This window comes from Mus pahari, chromosome 9 (genome assembly GCF_900095145.1).
Source record: "Mus pahari chromosome 9, PAHARI_EIJ_v1.1, whole genome shotgun sequence".
In the NCBI taxonomy this organism is placed as follows: Eukaryota; Metazoa; Chordata; class Mammalia; order Rodentia; family Muridae; genus Mus; species Mus pahari.
The window spans coordinates 44,098,337-44,112,750 of NC_034598.1; the positions used below are offsets into that span (position 1 = coordinate 44,098,337).

The 14,414-nt window shown below is 52.4% G+C and overlaps 1 protein-coding gene across 2 annotated transcripts; it reads right to left on the bottom strand.

Annotated features, from left to right (window-relative positions):
- Positions 1-3,778: 3,778 nt before the first annotated feature.
- Theg (theg spermatid protein) lies at positions 3,779-13,959 on the bottom strand. 2 transcript variants are annotated; one of them, XM_021205652.1, is made up of 8 exons: positions 13,607-13,959; positions 13,067-13,186; positions 12,734-12,805; positions 12,231-12,292; positions 11,529-11,598; positions 10,570-10,687; positions 7,028-7,187; positions 3,779-4,068 (listed from the first exon to the last, which is right to left on the bottom strand). In XM_021205652.1, the coding sequence occupies exons 1-8, from the start codon at positions 13,891-13,893 to the stop codon at positions 3,830-3,832; spliced, it is 1,128 nt and encodes a 375-aa protein (XP_021061311.1). In that variant the 5' UTR covers positions 13,894-13,959; the 3' UTR covers positions 3,779-3,829. The 2 variants fall into 2 exon arrangements, with proteins under 2 accessions (XP_021061311.1, XP_021061312.1); XM_021205653.1 differs by lacking the exon at positions 12,734-12,805.
- Between the last annotated feature and the right edge of the window lie 455 nt (positions 13,960-14,414).

A 14,414-nucleotide genomic window follows, 5' to 3' on the forward strand; every position in this document is an offset into this window, starting at 1 on the left:
AAAGAAAGAGAAAAAGAAAGAGAAAAAGAAAGAGAAAAAGAAAGAAAGACAGACAGGGTGTCAAGTGGAGGGATAGGGTTGCAATCCCACAGTCAAAAACTCTGACCCAGATTTGTTCCTGTCTAAAAGAACCACAGGGACAAAAGTGGAGAAGAGACTGAGGGAAAGGAGGTCCAGTAACCAGCCCAACTTGGGATCCATCTCAAGGGGGAGGCTCCGAGGCCTGACACTATTACTGACAACATGGCGTGCTTACAGACAGGAGCCTAGCAAGCAAGGAGATCCAACAAGCAGCTGACCAAGACAGACACAGATACACCCAACTGTTGAACTGAAGTTGAGGACCCCTATGGTTGAATTAGTAGAAGGCTGGAAGAAGCTGAGGAGAGGGACCCCATAGAAAGACCAGCAGTCTCAACAAACCCAGACCCCCGAGATCTCTCAGACACTGAGCTACCAACCAGGCATCATACACAAAAAGGTCCAAGGCACCCCACACATAGACGGCAGAGGACTGCCTGGTCTGGCCTCAGTGGGAAAAGATGCACCTGACCCTCAAAGGACTTGAGGCCCCAGGGGATGGGGAGGCCTGGTGAAGGGAAGATATCCTCTTGGAGATGGGGGAGGTGGAATGGGATGGGGAACTGTGGGAGATTGGACCAAGAAGGGGGCAACAACTGGAATGTTAAAAAAAAAAAAATTAAAAAGTCAAATAAATCAGTTAAGTTTAAAAAAAAGAAAGAAAGAAAAAGAATAAAACAAAAACAGAAAAAAACAAAAACAAAAAAAAAAAGAATGGGGTATGTTTGGTGTTCTTTGTTTTCAGTTCATCTGTGGTATCTGACATGGACTATATACTCTTCATGTCTCTCTGTTCTGAACAGGTGTGGTCTCTCCGAGGTGATGTGACCCTGGCCCCCACACCTGCCTGCTGTGGGAGGAACTCTGTGCAGGACACACTGTGCTACTGGCCTTTAGTCTCCTCTATGGCTGGCCAAGCTGGCAGCTACTCAGCAGACACAGCAGCCAGCTCCAACTTCAGAGGGTCCAGTTCCGTGTGTTCCTCACTCAGCCCTGCACCCCCTCCCTCAAGCTCCTCCATCAACCCTCACCCCAGTGCCTGATTCAGTGCTGTGGGTCCTTCAATCTACTGCCTCTTAAGAGTTGACCGTGAAGTCCCAGTGAGCAGCTGTGCATGACCCACAACATGAGTGGTTTCTTTTTCTCAGTAGATAGCCAGGGGGGATTGTTGCATTATAGATAACGTGCCCTTGCAAGTTTTAAACCTACTGGCCCAACATGGGGGTGCACACCTTCCATCCCAGTGCTCAGGAGATATGAGCAGGCAGATCTCGGTGAGTACAAGGCCAGCCTGGTCTACAGAGTGAATTCCAGGCCAGCCAAGGCTATACAGACCCTGTCTCAAAAAAGAAAGAAAGAGAAAGAAAGAAAAGAAAGAAAGAAAAGAAAAGAAAAGAAAAGAAAAGAAAAGAAAAAAGAAATGTTTTAAATGAAATGGATCAAATGGCCTTCCGAAGCAGTATTGAGGAGGAAGGGGAAGCAAACTGGACAGCACATGCGGGGAGAGGTGCAGAGATGGAGGGCAAGAGGTGCTCCATATCCACCAGTGCAGAATTGTTTTCCAGTACAAACAGAAAAAAAAACAAAACAAAATATATACAAGGATCTATATACAAACGGGTCACCTGACGCCTCCCCCAGCAGAGTCACAGCCGTCTATTCTGACAAGAGCCAGGACGTCCCAGCAGGGGCAAGTCCAAGGGTGCGGTGGGACTCTTGGGATTCCGGGGCTGAGTCAGAACATTGAAATGTTGAGGTGACTTGGAACAGCAGTGCACACAGCGTTTGAGGCCACAACTGATTCCAGCATCCTGTCTTGTTTTATTTTGTTACCCCCCCCCACACACACACACACAAAGGCAAAAAAGATCACACTGAGTGAGCAGGCTGACCTTGAACTCGCTGAGACCAGCAAGCCTCTGCCCCCAAGTGCTGGGATTGAAGGCATGTGCAGCCACTTCTTACGTGGTTTTTAATATTGCTGGTGTTGCTCAGCCTCGAGGAAGAGATGTCACCTGAGACACCACTGCAAACCACCCCACCCCCACCCCCACCCACTGACTCAGCCTAGCAATTTCTAAGTTTCTACTGTTGCTACATCAAAATTACCAATTCCAAGGCTAAAGGGGACGCACAAACCGCACATCATCACACTCTGGAGGCTGAAACAGAAGGCTCACCTTGAGTTCAAGGTCACCTCGGAATACATAGTAAGATCCATGCCCAAGTGAGACCTGGCTCAAAAAGAAAAAGACCTTCACCTGTTACCTGAGACCAGAACATTCCTGGACAGGGAAAAAAAGTAGGAGCCACTATGTTCTGCTTACTGTCCTCCCTTGGGCCCCTTACTGTGTTCAGTATGAATGACATCTGCTTTGGTGACACAGTGACCCTGTAAGGAATGACATGTACCTCAGGTTCGGACAGTACACCAACTTGGGACTAGAGGACCACCCTAGGGAGGCAGGTTCACCTTGAGATAATACAGCTCTCCCTCTCAAAATCCCCCGCCCCCAGTGCGGCGCCTGGAAGTCACCATGAGGCTGGCCTGGGTCTGACTCAGAAGAAACTATCTCTTGTTTCCCGTGATGTCTTTTTCTTCCAGATGCTGGCCCGGAGCCTCCGCATGCTTTAAACCCCCTAACTAACACTCTGAACTTCTTCCTCTCTGTCTTAGCTTCGGTGCCAAGACTGTCAGATCCCAGGCCCTGCACAGAATCTGGCACTACCAGCCCTGTGAGCCAAGCTAGTCGGCCTATGTCCCTGTCCTGAGCAGCACAGCTAGCCACATAGGAGGCTCTGTGTCGGGTTTCAGGGAGAGTCCTCCACAGTTGAGCAGGTAAGAGCATCTTGCTCAGCATGGAGATTAAGTGAAGGACCCTGAACTGGGAACCATTGTGGATCAAGTGTCACCACTGGATCTTCAAAGGAAAGAAGAGTCGGAATGGAGACCGAGAGAGTCTCGCCTGCTGGTTCCAAAGGAAGGGTGAAGGACTTCGAACTAACACAACCCCCTGAGACACTGGGCCACACATATCCTCCCTGATCTATCAGAAGGAAGCATCTCTTCTCTACTCCACTGAGCTGTAACGCCAAGATCCATGTCAGGACCTCATTACAGACCTGAAAGATGATGAGCCCTGCTGCCGGTGGTTTGCTAGGAACCTGGAGCCTGAACAGTCCATCTGCTCTGCATAACCAGCTGCCCACGTCTGAGGGACTGAGGGACAAAAGTCTCTTTCTCCCAGCTCTGGAAGCCATGTGCTCAGATTCCGGGAAAAAAAAAAAAAAAAGGCCCTTTTTGCTGGGTGTCCCCTGGCTTGTGCAGTGAAGTGTTCCCTCCTGGCCTCACTGCAAACACCGTAACCCTATGACAATGTAAACAGTGAAACTGAGGACCGTGGCAGGAGCCCCCTATGAGGATGATCACCCCCTCATCAGGTCACTACAAGGACCGTGGGGCTGAGCTTGAAACCCTTAAGGCATGTGGGAGGCAGCTAGATGGAGACATCTTGGGAGACAGGCGAGGGGCTGAGGCCAGCCTCACAGTCTCTCAGGATGGCAAGAGAAGCTTGGGAAATAAAATGGCTGCACATCGCAGGTAGAATACGAAAATAACATTATTATTGTTCTGGCCTCTGGCGTCCCCACCCGCCCCTGCCCAAGCCACAAAGCTCATCAATTCACGCACACAGGCGAGGATGCACTTGGTGTTTACTGGGGGTGAGCCGGAGAGTACGCTTGGTTGTCACACTTTCTTGGTGATGTATTTGGGGGTGGCAAGCTCATAAATGCGAGGAGATGCCTGAGCCACCAGAGAGGCTGGGGAGATGTAGTATGGGTTGTAGCCCTCGTTGAGGTCCTTTCGAATTTTGGGCTGGGCCAGGGAGATGATCCGTGAACTGGCCACCGCGTTCTTGGTGACATCCAGGACCTCCCACTGAGGACTGCGATCAGGAACGCACTTTTCTGACAGGGCCTTGGGTGCTAAAGGGCAAAAGAGAGGGACAGCACCAGGCTCAGAGTTCTCAGGCAAAGCTCCAAGCCGGGTCTGCCCATCAGCAAATGAGTGATAGGTATGTGTGGGCCACGCCCACAGCGTCGAATTCGGAGCACACAGCATCCACATGTATTCAGAGTATTACACAGCCACGATCAGGACTAAGGCTCTGAAACAGCTCAGCATGGTGGATGGGGAGCTCAAGGACAGTAAGAGAACCAGACACCAGAGAAGAACTGGGGGATTCCATGACAGGAAACGTCCAGGGCAGGTGAATCCAGAGAAGGAAGTGAATTTAGAGGTGCCAAGCACTAGAGAGGGGAGCAAGTGACTTCTCATGAGGATAAAGCTTTCTTTTGTAGTGACAGAATTTTCTGGAACTGTGTAGGTGATGATTGGAAAACTTTGTGAAGATGTTGAAAGCCACCTTTTAAGAGGGTGAATGGTGAAGACGTCTCAGTTGGTCACAGCACTCAGAAAGAAGGCCACGAGTACCAGGGAGAACATGGTCTTTCTCCACCTGGGGAAGCCGGGAGCCTTGTCTGTGTCCGCTATATCTCTGGGGGTCCTATAGGGGTGGGGTATAGAAGACATTGCACTGAAGCCCTGGGGAGGGAAAGTAGATCCCTGTGATAGAGAACCACACGGAAACACAGCTGTGGGTGTATCCACAAGAAGCTCTCTCTCAAAAGGGTCAACAAAGCAAGGAAAGTCCACCCTGAATGTGGCAACACCATCCTGCCCAGGGCCTCGAATCCCAGGCTGAGAACTGAAAAAGCAAGGTGACTGCCAGCATGCAGTGAGAATTCTGGATTTTTTATTTCTCTTTAAAAAAACACAGAAATATTGAAAGACTATGTTTTTGTTTTAAACCTAGGTGTGGGGTGTGGGGCTGCTTTGGACTGTCTGCGGCAGCTGACGGTGATTTGCCTCATGCTCTAGCAGAGGCGTGGTTTTGCCAGCTGCAGATAGTTCCTGTGGCATTTGGAATTCTGGGGACTTTTCAGCTAGGGCCCTGAGAGAAAGGGTGAGGTGTTGGATGTTGGCCGTGGTTTGTTAAGTAGTCATGCACAAAGAAGAAACAAAAAGAAAAAAAGTAGATTTTGAAACAGCAAAGATCCAACTTGCCCCAAGGAATCCCACACTCCTAATCAGCAGGAAGCAGTCTGATGGCTACTTTGTAGCCCCTGACGTTATTCAGAGATCTCGTTCCTTTCCCCTCTATTCTTTCTTCTTTCTTATCTAGTGTTGGGTTAAAAGGTTGGAAGAAAAGGGGTGAAGGATGGGAGAAAGAAGAACCCACAAAGCAGCAAAGACCTCTACACCTGCATCCGTATCTGTTTCCTGACTGCCGACACAGTGTGACCAGCTGCCCCTCACTTGCTGTCCCCTCATGGCAGTCCCACAGGGTGGGCTGTCCCCTCAGGTCCTTTCTTTGGGTACTTTGTCACAGCAAGAGAGAAAAGCAGCTAATACAAGCTTTTTCCCTCAGAATGCAAGTGCTCTAAAGTAAGGTCTCATGAGCCAGTGTCTGGGACTTGGTGGTCCCAAGGCAGGGGGTCAACCCGCCCTGGGCTCAGACCACTGAAGCTTTCATTTCTTTTTAAGAACGATTTTATTATTTAATAATATGATTAGTATTGTCTGTATGCAGTGCTGTGCACCACACATGTGCCTGGTGCAGGCAGAGGCCAGAAGAGCGTGTCTGCTCCGGGAGCTGGAGTTACTGACGGTTGTGAGCTGCCATGTGGGTGCTGAGAGGAATCGGGCCCCGGTCCTCTGGAAGAGCAGCCAATGCTCTTAACTGCTGAGCCGTCTGTCTAGCCCCAACATCTGGGTGTTTAAACTCTGTGAAGCACAGTATGTCAGTGGAGAGGAGACGCCCTCCAGCCCCGACAGGACTGAGGAAACAGAGCTGGGAGCATGCTCCCACCCACAGCCAAACACACACCCCCATCTGCCAGTGGCAGGCAAGCACCTGGCAGGTGCAGAGCTCCAACTGTACCCTGTCACCTCAGGAAGTCTGACAAAGGACTAGTGACCATCTCCTATACAGAGCACCTGCAAACTGTAAACCAAAACCTGGGACAGAGAGAGCTGGGAATCCCAAAAGGCCATCTGCTCTACAGGAGTCAGACAAGAGCACCCCAGACTCAGTGACTGCAAGCTGCTGGCCTCTCAGGGCCAGCACACAGTGGACAGTATGCAACCAGACACACCCGGGCAAGCATCAAGCACAGGCAGTGATTCGGGTGCAAGAAAAAAAAAAAAAAAAAAAAAAAAAGCATGCAGACCACACCATGGCTCCAGGGTCTGAGGTGAACAGGGTGCAGGAATGACGCAGGAGGGGGCGTCCTGAGGCCACCAACATGCAAGGCAACTGCCGAAGGTTACCAAACCCCGCTGGCCACTGCATACTGGGGGTGAGAGTCACACAGTGGGGCAACACTGTGCTACAGGGTCAGTCCACGGGGTTCCGGCCTGGTCAGTGTGCGGTGAGGGTTGGGGGGAAGCCTGGAAGATACATGTGAACTTGTCCACATGGGCTCTGCACCATGTGTACAAAGCGTGTGGACACTAGGTTGTGACACTAGGTTTTACTTTTATTTTCTTCTTTAGGTTCGTTTGTCTTTTCCATGATGATCGTGCCTTACTGCTGTCACTGGTAAAGAAATATTCAACTTTCACCCAAAAGGGGATCAAAGCAAGCAATTGCTCCAAAGCAGCCCTCACAACTCAGCCTGTCTGCCTGGCACTTGCCCTCAGCTTCATCTCCACACCAGCTTGCTCTGCCTGTGCCCTCAGCTATTATAACCTCTGTCAGGATCCAGGATTCAGACAGCAATGCACAAGGAAGCCACACACCCAGCAAGCACAGGCCTCCAACCCGTGTCTCCTCACCACATCCCGTGTCTCCACCCCACATCCGCCAGGGCATCCACTCACTTGCCAGCTGAAGAAGGCGGTTATAGTCTGACACGTAAGGCTTGGGTTTTGGCATAGGGTCCCACTCTTCCAACAGGGTGGCTGGGGGCCTGGGCTTTGCCAGCCGAAGCGTCCGTGGGGTCGGGACTGCCATCTGGGCTGCTCTGGACACATGGGAAATCTGGAAACAGGAACAGAGGGAGACTGAATTGGTCACGACTCAGCAGTGTGCAGAGCAGGCACGCCCTGCCTCCCAGGGAGAAATCAGCTTTGCAACGTGTTCAACAAGGCTTAGTAGCCATAACACATCAAGAGCCCCTCTCCAGGGACACCACACAATGCTTTCAGTTGCTTTGGGAAGGTAAACCATAAAGCAAAATACCAGAACTAGGAATAGCCCAGCATGGTGGTGCACACCTCTAATCCGGCATTTGGGAAGCAGAGGCAGACATCCTTGTCAAATGGAGGCGGCCAGCCTGGTCTACAGAGTGAAACCCTGTCTCAGAATGAATATGATAGAGAAAAAGCAAGCTGTAGGTGGACAGTCACAGGCTTAAAAAGACCCTGGTGCAAATGTGGCAGCAGAGACTCCATGCACAGCCACAGAAGAGCAGCTCAGGGCACAGCTTTGAGGGGTTCCTGGGACCTCGAAGCTCTGTCTTGTCATCAGTGCACAGCGTGCATGCAAAGCTGGATTCACCTGACCAATGTGGGGCACGGGTTCAAAGGCTTCCACATAAGCCAAGGATTGCACTGTGAATGCCTAACACACGGAGGAGGGTAAGCACAAAATGAGCTTCTGAGGTGCGAGGGGCAGGGACAACAGAGGCTGCTGCAGTGAGAGTCTGGCAACACCGTGAGGGGCTGCTGAGATGGAGACCACAGAGGGACTGCCAAGGCGGAAGGGAGAGGCCACAGAGGGGCTGCTGACATGGAAAAGGGAAGGCCAAGGCAGATATTTCCCTAAGGTACGTTCTTTTAAATATATATACATACTTTAATAATTTTTATGTATATGTGGGACAGTGCATCTCATATGTGCAGTACCAGCAGTAGCCAGAAGAGGGTGGTAGATCCTCTACAACTGGAGTTCCAGCCGGTTGTGCACCACCAGGGGCACGAAGTGGATGGGTGGAGCCCAGGTCCTCTAGATGAAAGCAACCAGTGCTCCTAGGCCACCTCACAGGCTCCATTGTCCAAAACCTCAGAATTAGATCTGTGGCTGCCGCTCATCACCCACCTTTGAAAAGCCGCTGCATTTTCCAGCCTGAGTCTTCCCTACTGACCCTCTAACGGGTCCCCTTTTCAAGCCTGTTCCCTGGCAGGCCCAAAGAGAGGCCTACATGTACTACATGTACCGGCAATCTAGCAGGGCTTCTTGAGTTCTATGAGAGCAAGGCACACAGGAAGACACAGACCCAGCCCTGGTGACTTGGTTTCAAGACTACATGAGGAACAGTATCAGGAGTAACAGTACAGGTGAGAAGACAGGTGGACCCTGTGTGTTAGGACGAGCGTGAATGGGAAGGTTTCTAGGTAAAGCCTGGGCCTGGCTGAGGTGAGACCTTCAGCGGTTACAGGGGAGCCACTCATTCCCAGGTCCAGGAACCTGGTCTCTCCAGAGGGTCTGTCCCAGTGATCATGGAGGTCATAGGGGATTGCAGCCCGGAGACACGGGAGCAACCTGGATGCAGGCCTGCAGGAAAGTGAGCACACCTCCGAGTGTGAGAACGGGGAAGCAAAGGCAGTGGGTGGGAAGAACCATGTTCTCATTTGGATCCAAATGAGAAGCAAGTTCAAAAGTCAGGACTGAGACCGGCAGGGAATTCCATGCAGGCCATACCCTTTAATATTAAGGAATTTGGGGGGGAGAGAGATTTTATCTGCTTTAAATGTTCCTTGTCTATTAGAAACATGTATGGTAGTGTATGACGGGAGTGGCAAGCTGCTGAGACTTTTTTATGTGTTTTTGAAACAGGGTCTAACGTAGCCCAGGCTGGCCTTGAACTCACTGAGTGACTGAAGGTGGCCCCGAACTCTTGATGTTCCTACATCCATCCCATGAGTGCTGGGTTGGCAGTGACTTTTTTATTGTTGGTTCTTTCTTTAACAGAATCTCTCTACATAGCCCTGACTGTCCTGGCACTCATTATGTAGACCAAGCTGGATTCAAGCTCACAGAGATCCTCCCTCTCCTGCCTCTGTAGTGCTGAGATTAAAGGCGGGCACCACCACCCTCCACAGGTTTTTGGGTTGGGAGATGGTCTCTCTATGTGTTAGGGACTGGTTCTCAGACCTCAGGGTCCCTGCCCCCAGCTGCCTGCGACTGATAGTAAAGAACTGCCAGACAGCCAATGGGTGGGCAAGGAGCCGGGGTGGGACTTTTAGACTGCATGGGCAAGGGTCTGAGTAAGAGGAAGGAGAGGAGGAGTCACCGCCATGACTCGGAGGGAGAGGGGTCAGGTCAGACTTAGGAGCTGCAGGAGAGAAGCCATGTAGGAGGGAAGGGGTGCGGCCCCATGGGGGGAGGGGGCCCCTGAAGGTAACAGGGCAGCAAGGGTAAAATAGATTTAGAAGGTGCTAAGCCGAGAATGCCAGAAGGAAGTGTGTGGTAGCCACTGGGAGGTTTAGAAGTGCCCAACCGCCAGGCGTGGTGGCGCACACCTTTAATACCAGCACTCGGGAGGCAGAGGCAGGCGGATTTCTTTGTTTGAGGCCAGCCTGGTCTACAGAGTGAGTTCCAGGGCAGCCAGGGCTACACAGAGAAACCCTGTCTCGAAAAACCAAAACAGAAAAAAAAAAAAAGAAGTGCCCAACCATTGAGCTAGTCAAGACATCAAAATTAGCTGGTGTGTGTGCGTGTGCGTGTGCGCGTGCGCGTGCGCGTGTGCGTGTGCGTGTGCGTGTGTGTGTGTGTGTGTGTGTGTGTGTGTGTGTGTGTTTGTGTCTTCCATTCAAGAATCCAGAGAGCTCATGGGCAGGTACAGTATACAGGCGACCCACTGAGAGCCAGAGCAGTTTAATTCACAGCTACCCTATGAAGCCCTGATTAGCCTAGAATTTGCTATGTAGACTGGGCTGGCCTCAAGCTCATAGAAATCTGTCTGTCTCTTGCCTGGGACTCAAGGTGTTCAGAACTGTACTAGCTCTCCACCTTGTGTTTGGAGACTGCGTCTCTCACTGAGCCTGGAGTTTGCTGATTCAACTAAGACTGAATCAACAGCCAGGGAGCCCCAGAGGGACTTTAAAATTATTAAAAAGCAGATCTAGGTGACCACACAGAGTAACTGGTCACATCCCTTTAGGTGATGCTCCTCCATCACAGAACCCCAGAGACCAGATGCTGTGATGACCGAGAGTGATCAAACATTGGATTGATCCCAGGTGGCAGGAGAGGGTGATAAGGCTCAAGGGCCAGAGAGGGAGGACAGAGGTTTTTCAGATGACCCAGTGAGCCCCACCCCTACCCCATAGAGGCTGTGCCCCCATCCTCTCACCTGCATCCAAAGGCAGCTGTCCCCACTGTCCCAAACACTTAAGAGTGTATGGCAAGTGCTGCCTACCTCAGACATGTTAATGCTCCAGATGTTATTGCGAACCTTCGGGGTAGCCAGTTGCTTCAGCCGGTTAGAAGCTTGGTATTCCAGAGTGGACCGAGGGATGGACCAGATGGGCGTTGTCCTGAAAGGCACTTGGAGTTCAGCCATCACCCCCACTCCTCTGCAGAGCTGTGGGTGACTAACTGTATGTGCATGGTCTTTCCCAGAATGTTCCTGGGATGGGTGAGCCTAAAGACGCTGGGGTACAAAATACCTCCCAGAGGAAATCCCGTGAAGGGCCTCTCCCGGGTGTCTGACCCAGAGCGTGAGGCATCCTCCCTTTCTTTCTTAACTTTCCTGTGTGGCAAAGGGCCAGCTCCCCTTTCCATCAGGAGCCACAAAGGGCTAGAGCAGTGACTACCCTGAGCTCAGAGGGTAAAATCAAGACCTGTCTCCGCCCTCTCCAAGAACAAATGCTGCCTACCCGAGCTTCAGCGACAGCTAACTCCAACCCTCCCGCCAGAAGCTGGAATGCAGCAGCTCGCCCTGAAATCCACCCAGCACAAGGAACATCACCAGCCGCATGTAAGCACGACTTCCCCCAACTCAGATGACAGTATGGCACTAACACAGAACAGGGCTGCGCATAGACACAGTGGTGGCACAGGTCCCCCCTCAGCCATCAGTGTGTAGTAAAGACAGCAAAGGTTTGCCCGAGGAGCTCTGAGGACAGGCTTCAGAAAGCATGAATGTCCTCCAGGTCCCTCCTCTATAACCCGCGGTCATGAGTGCCAATGTCACTCATGCTGATCAAAGCCAGGCTGATGGATCACCGGTGGGTGTCATCCCCTTGATCCCCAAGGTCAGACAGCTAAGAGACATTGGCTAGACCTCTTGAGGCTCGGCACTCAGAAGCAGGGCACGCTAAGCCCCTCTCAGAATGAAACAGGAAGAGGCTCAGACCCTCTGCCCCCTCCCCTTACCTGTTATTGTTGTAATATTCCTGGTAGAACCGCTTGGGCCTCGAAAGCTCCTCCACGCGCTGGGACACCACTGGACAGAAATAGCCTGGTCATCCCAGCTACCCTGGGCCTCAGCAGGCCCACCCTCCACCCCAGGGTTCTACTTAGCCCTCCATGGGTCCAGGCACTGGGCACAGGCTAGAGACATGGGCAGACACTTGGCCAAAAGTGTCCCCAGCCACAGGCATAATACAACAGACAAGACTGGCTCCTTCCTGCCTGTGCTTAAACCTAAGAGGCTCTTAAACTAGGTTTTTGTCTGAAGTTGGTACTGGCCTAGGATTTCTAGGGTTGGGGTAGGGGGAATGGATGAGACTAGAGCCCCAAGAGAGGTCATCCTTGGCTACACTCATCCACAGAGGAGCTCTTGTCGGGGGACTTTATTTGAAGGAGTCTTTGTGCTCAAAGATGATGGATCCCATTTGGGAAGAAAGGTGGAATCTCTGTAATATAAATACTAGCCCTGCCCAGATTTGTCTTAGGGACTGCCCTGAACCCTTCTCCCTGCAATCCCACAGGGTTCCAGCCACTCAGGGAGGTGGGGAAGGACTGGAGTCCTGAGAGTGGCCTAGGAAGGTGTCTGGTAGCCACATACTGAGTGGAACCAGCAGGCCCTGGACCAGGCAGAGGACACCCAGGCTGCCCCAGAGAGGCAGAACCTACCGGGGACCGTGATGGTCAATGTGGTGTCCTCGATAAATCGCTCAGTCCAGTACACAGAAGGCCTAGAATACAGCCGAGCAGCTCAGGGCAAGGTGCCCTGTGCCCAATGCCCTGTGCTCTGCTAGGGAAGGGAAGCCTGAGGCCCTGGAACAATGGACAGGAGGCTGGGGACCAGGAAACGCAGTCAGAGGAACAGAAGGTCAGGCTGGCTTAGGGCAGCAAGCACCAGGGGAAACACAGATTATCTAGAGTGAGGCCCATATTCCAAGATAGAGCACGTGAAAAGGCCAAGTGCAGCCTGGAGAGCTCGGCCCCTCAGGTACACGGACACAGCCCAGCAGGCCTAGTGCACAGCAGGAAGGCAGAGGCAGGACAGCCCTAGCTCTAGAGCCCTCCACCCCTAGAACTTGGTCCCTGGAGAGAAGGCAGCTCAGGTGTATCCTTGGAGCCTGGCATGTCCCTGACATGGGCAGGTGACAGAGGGAGGGGACACCCCAACTCACCAATACATGCAGAACTGCAAGTTGGTCTTGCGTGGGGAAATCCAGGCATAGCCCTTACAACAGCGCCCCGTCCTGCGATGAGACAGGGTCCCAGGCCCTGCCTTTGCCTCTGGGTCCCCACTGGCTCCCAGATTCCTCACTTTTCCTCTGGGTACCACCCAAGGAAAGGTCCCACCTCTGGTGCCTTGCCTGGTGCCTCCCAACAGTCCGTTTATTCTCTACGTGTCCTGCCCAAGATGCCACAGGGGTCATGGGTTGGGTGTCCGGGTGTCAAAAGAGCACGGCAGGCCAGGTTGCCTACTGCCTCATCACCCCATAGGCCCCAGCCCTCACCTGTCTCTCAGACATTGCCAGTTGGTCTTAGGCTTCGCCAGCTCCAGCAGCCTCCGGCTCCTCTTTTTCCTGCCCTTGGCTGTGGAGACGCTGGGAGTCCGCTCAGTGATGGACAGATGGCTGCAAAAGAGTGTGGCATCAGGGCCCACCGGTCCACCCTGATGTGTCGTGGAGCTTACAGAGCAATCTTGCTCCCCCACCAGGAGCCTCCAGTCAGCTCTGGGTCCCTGGATCAGCGACACTGGGTGAGTTTGCTGTCACCCAGGCCCCACACTGTCCAGAAACTGAGCCCTGAGCCACAGAACCAGAAGAAGTCGGCTCCCGCCTTCCGGGACTGTTGGGAGCATGAACACAACATTCACTTCTCTCCCCCGTGTTTACTGAGGACCTGGAGGAGGACAGAGCTACCAGCAGCGTCCCCTGCCTCTGGGAAGCTGGGGGGTCTCCAAGCGGAAGGACAACAAAGGTGGCCAGGATAGACTGGTGTGTTAGCATCTGCCTCCTTGGCACCTACCTGCCCACTGGGTCCCCAAAACCCACCTCATTTCAACCACTTCCACCTCCAGGTCTTGTCGAAGAGAACCATCCAGATTGGAGGTCTCAGGGAGCTCTTCCCCAGCCATCTCCTCTGGGGGGATTTCCTCCTCTGGGTCTTCTGAGGTTCGCCCTGAAGTGGCCTTAGAGCCCTGCAACCATTGGCTCTCAAATGGCTCACTCTCAAGGTCCAAATTGCCATCGTTCTGTCCCTGCTCTGACTCTCCCAAAGTCTCGACCTCTGGAATTGGGTTACTGATCAAACTGGCCCGGTGTTCACCAAGTTCCCCCATGTGTGCAGCCCCTCCTAACCCTTTAACCTCACTCCCTCAGCACCCAAATGGACCTGTGGTTACCACAGCAACAGAAGAATGCCCACCTATGGATTCTGAGGCCCCCATTCTATCCCAGTGTTGGAGCTAGGTCTGAGGTGTACAGCTCAGTGTTCCACCCTTCGTGTCTTTCTTTTGGAGTGGAGGACAAGAGGCGACAGGGTCTCACCATGTAGCCCAAGCTGGCTTCAACCTCCTGAGTGCTGAGATGACCCATCTGTGCTGGACTCCAGAGTTGAGCCTGGATTCAGATCTCACAGAAGGCTGTGCCCCTCCAGTGGGTAGGTTTATGGAATCCACAGGGATTTCTGGGCATGATTTTTTTTCCCTTATAAGAGCCACAAGAAAGAAACCACATCTCTGATTCCTGGTTATGATTGGGCTTATCTTTAATGTCTGTTGCTCAAGCAGCCATTCTGTGACCACAGGGCCTGTTGAGCTTCTGATGGCAGGTGAGCTTCCAAACATAGCACCCTTGTAGA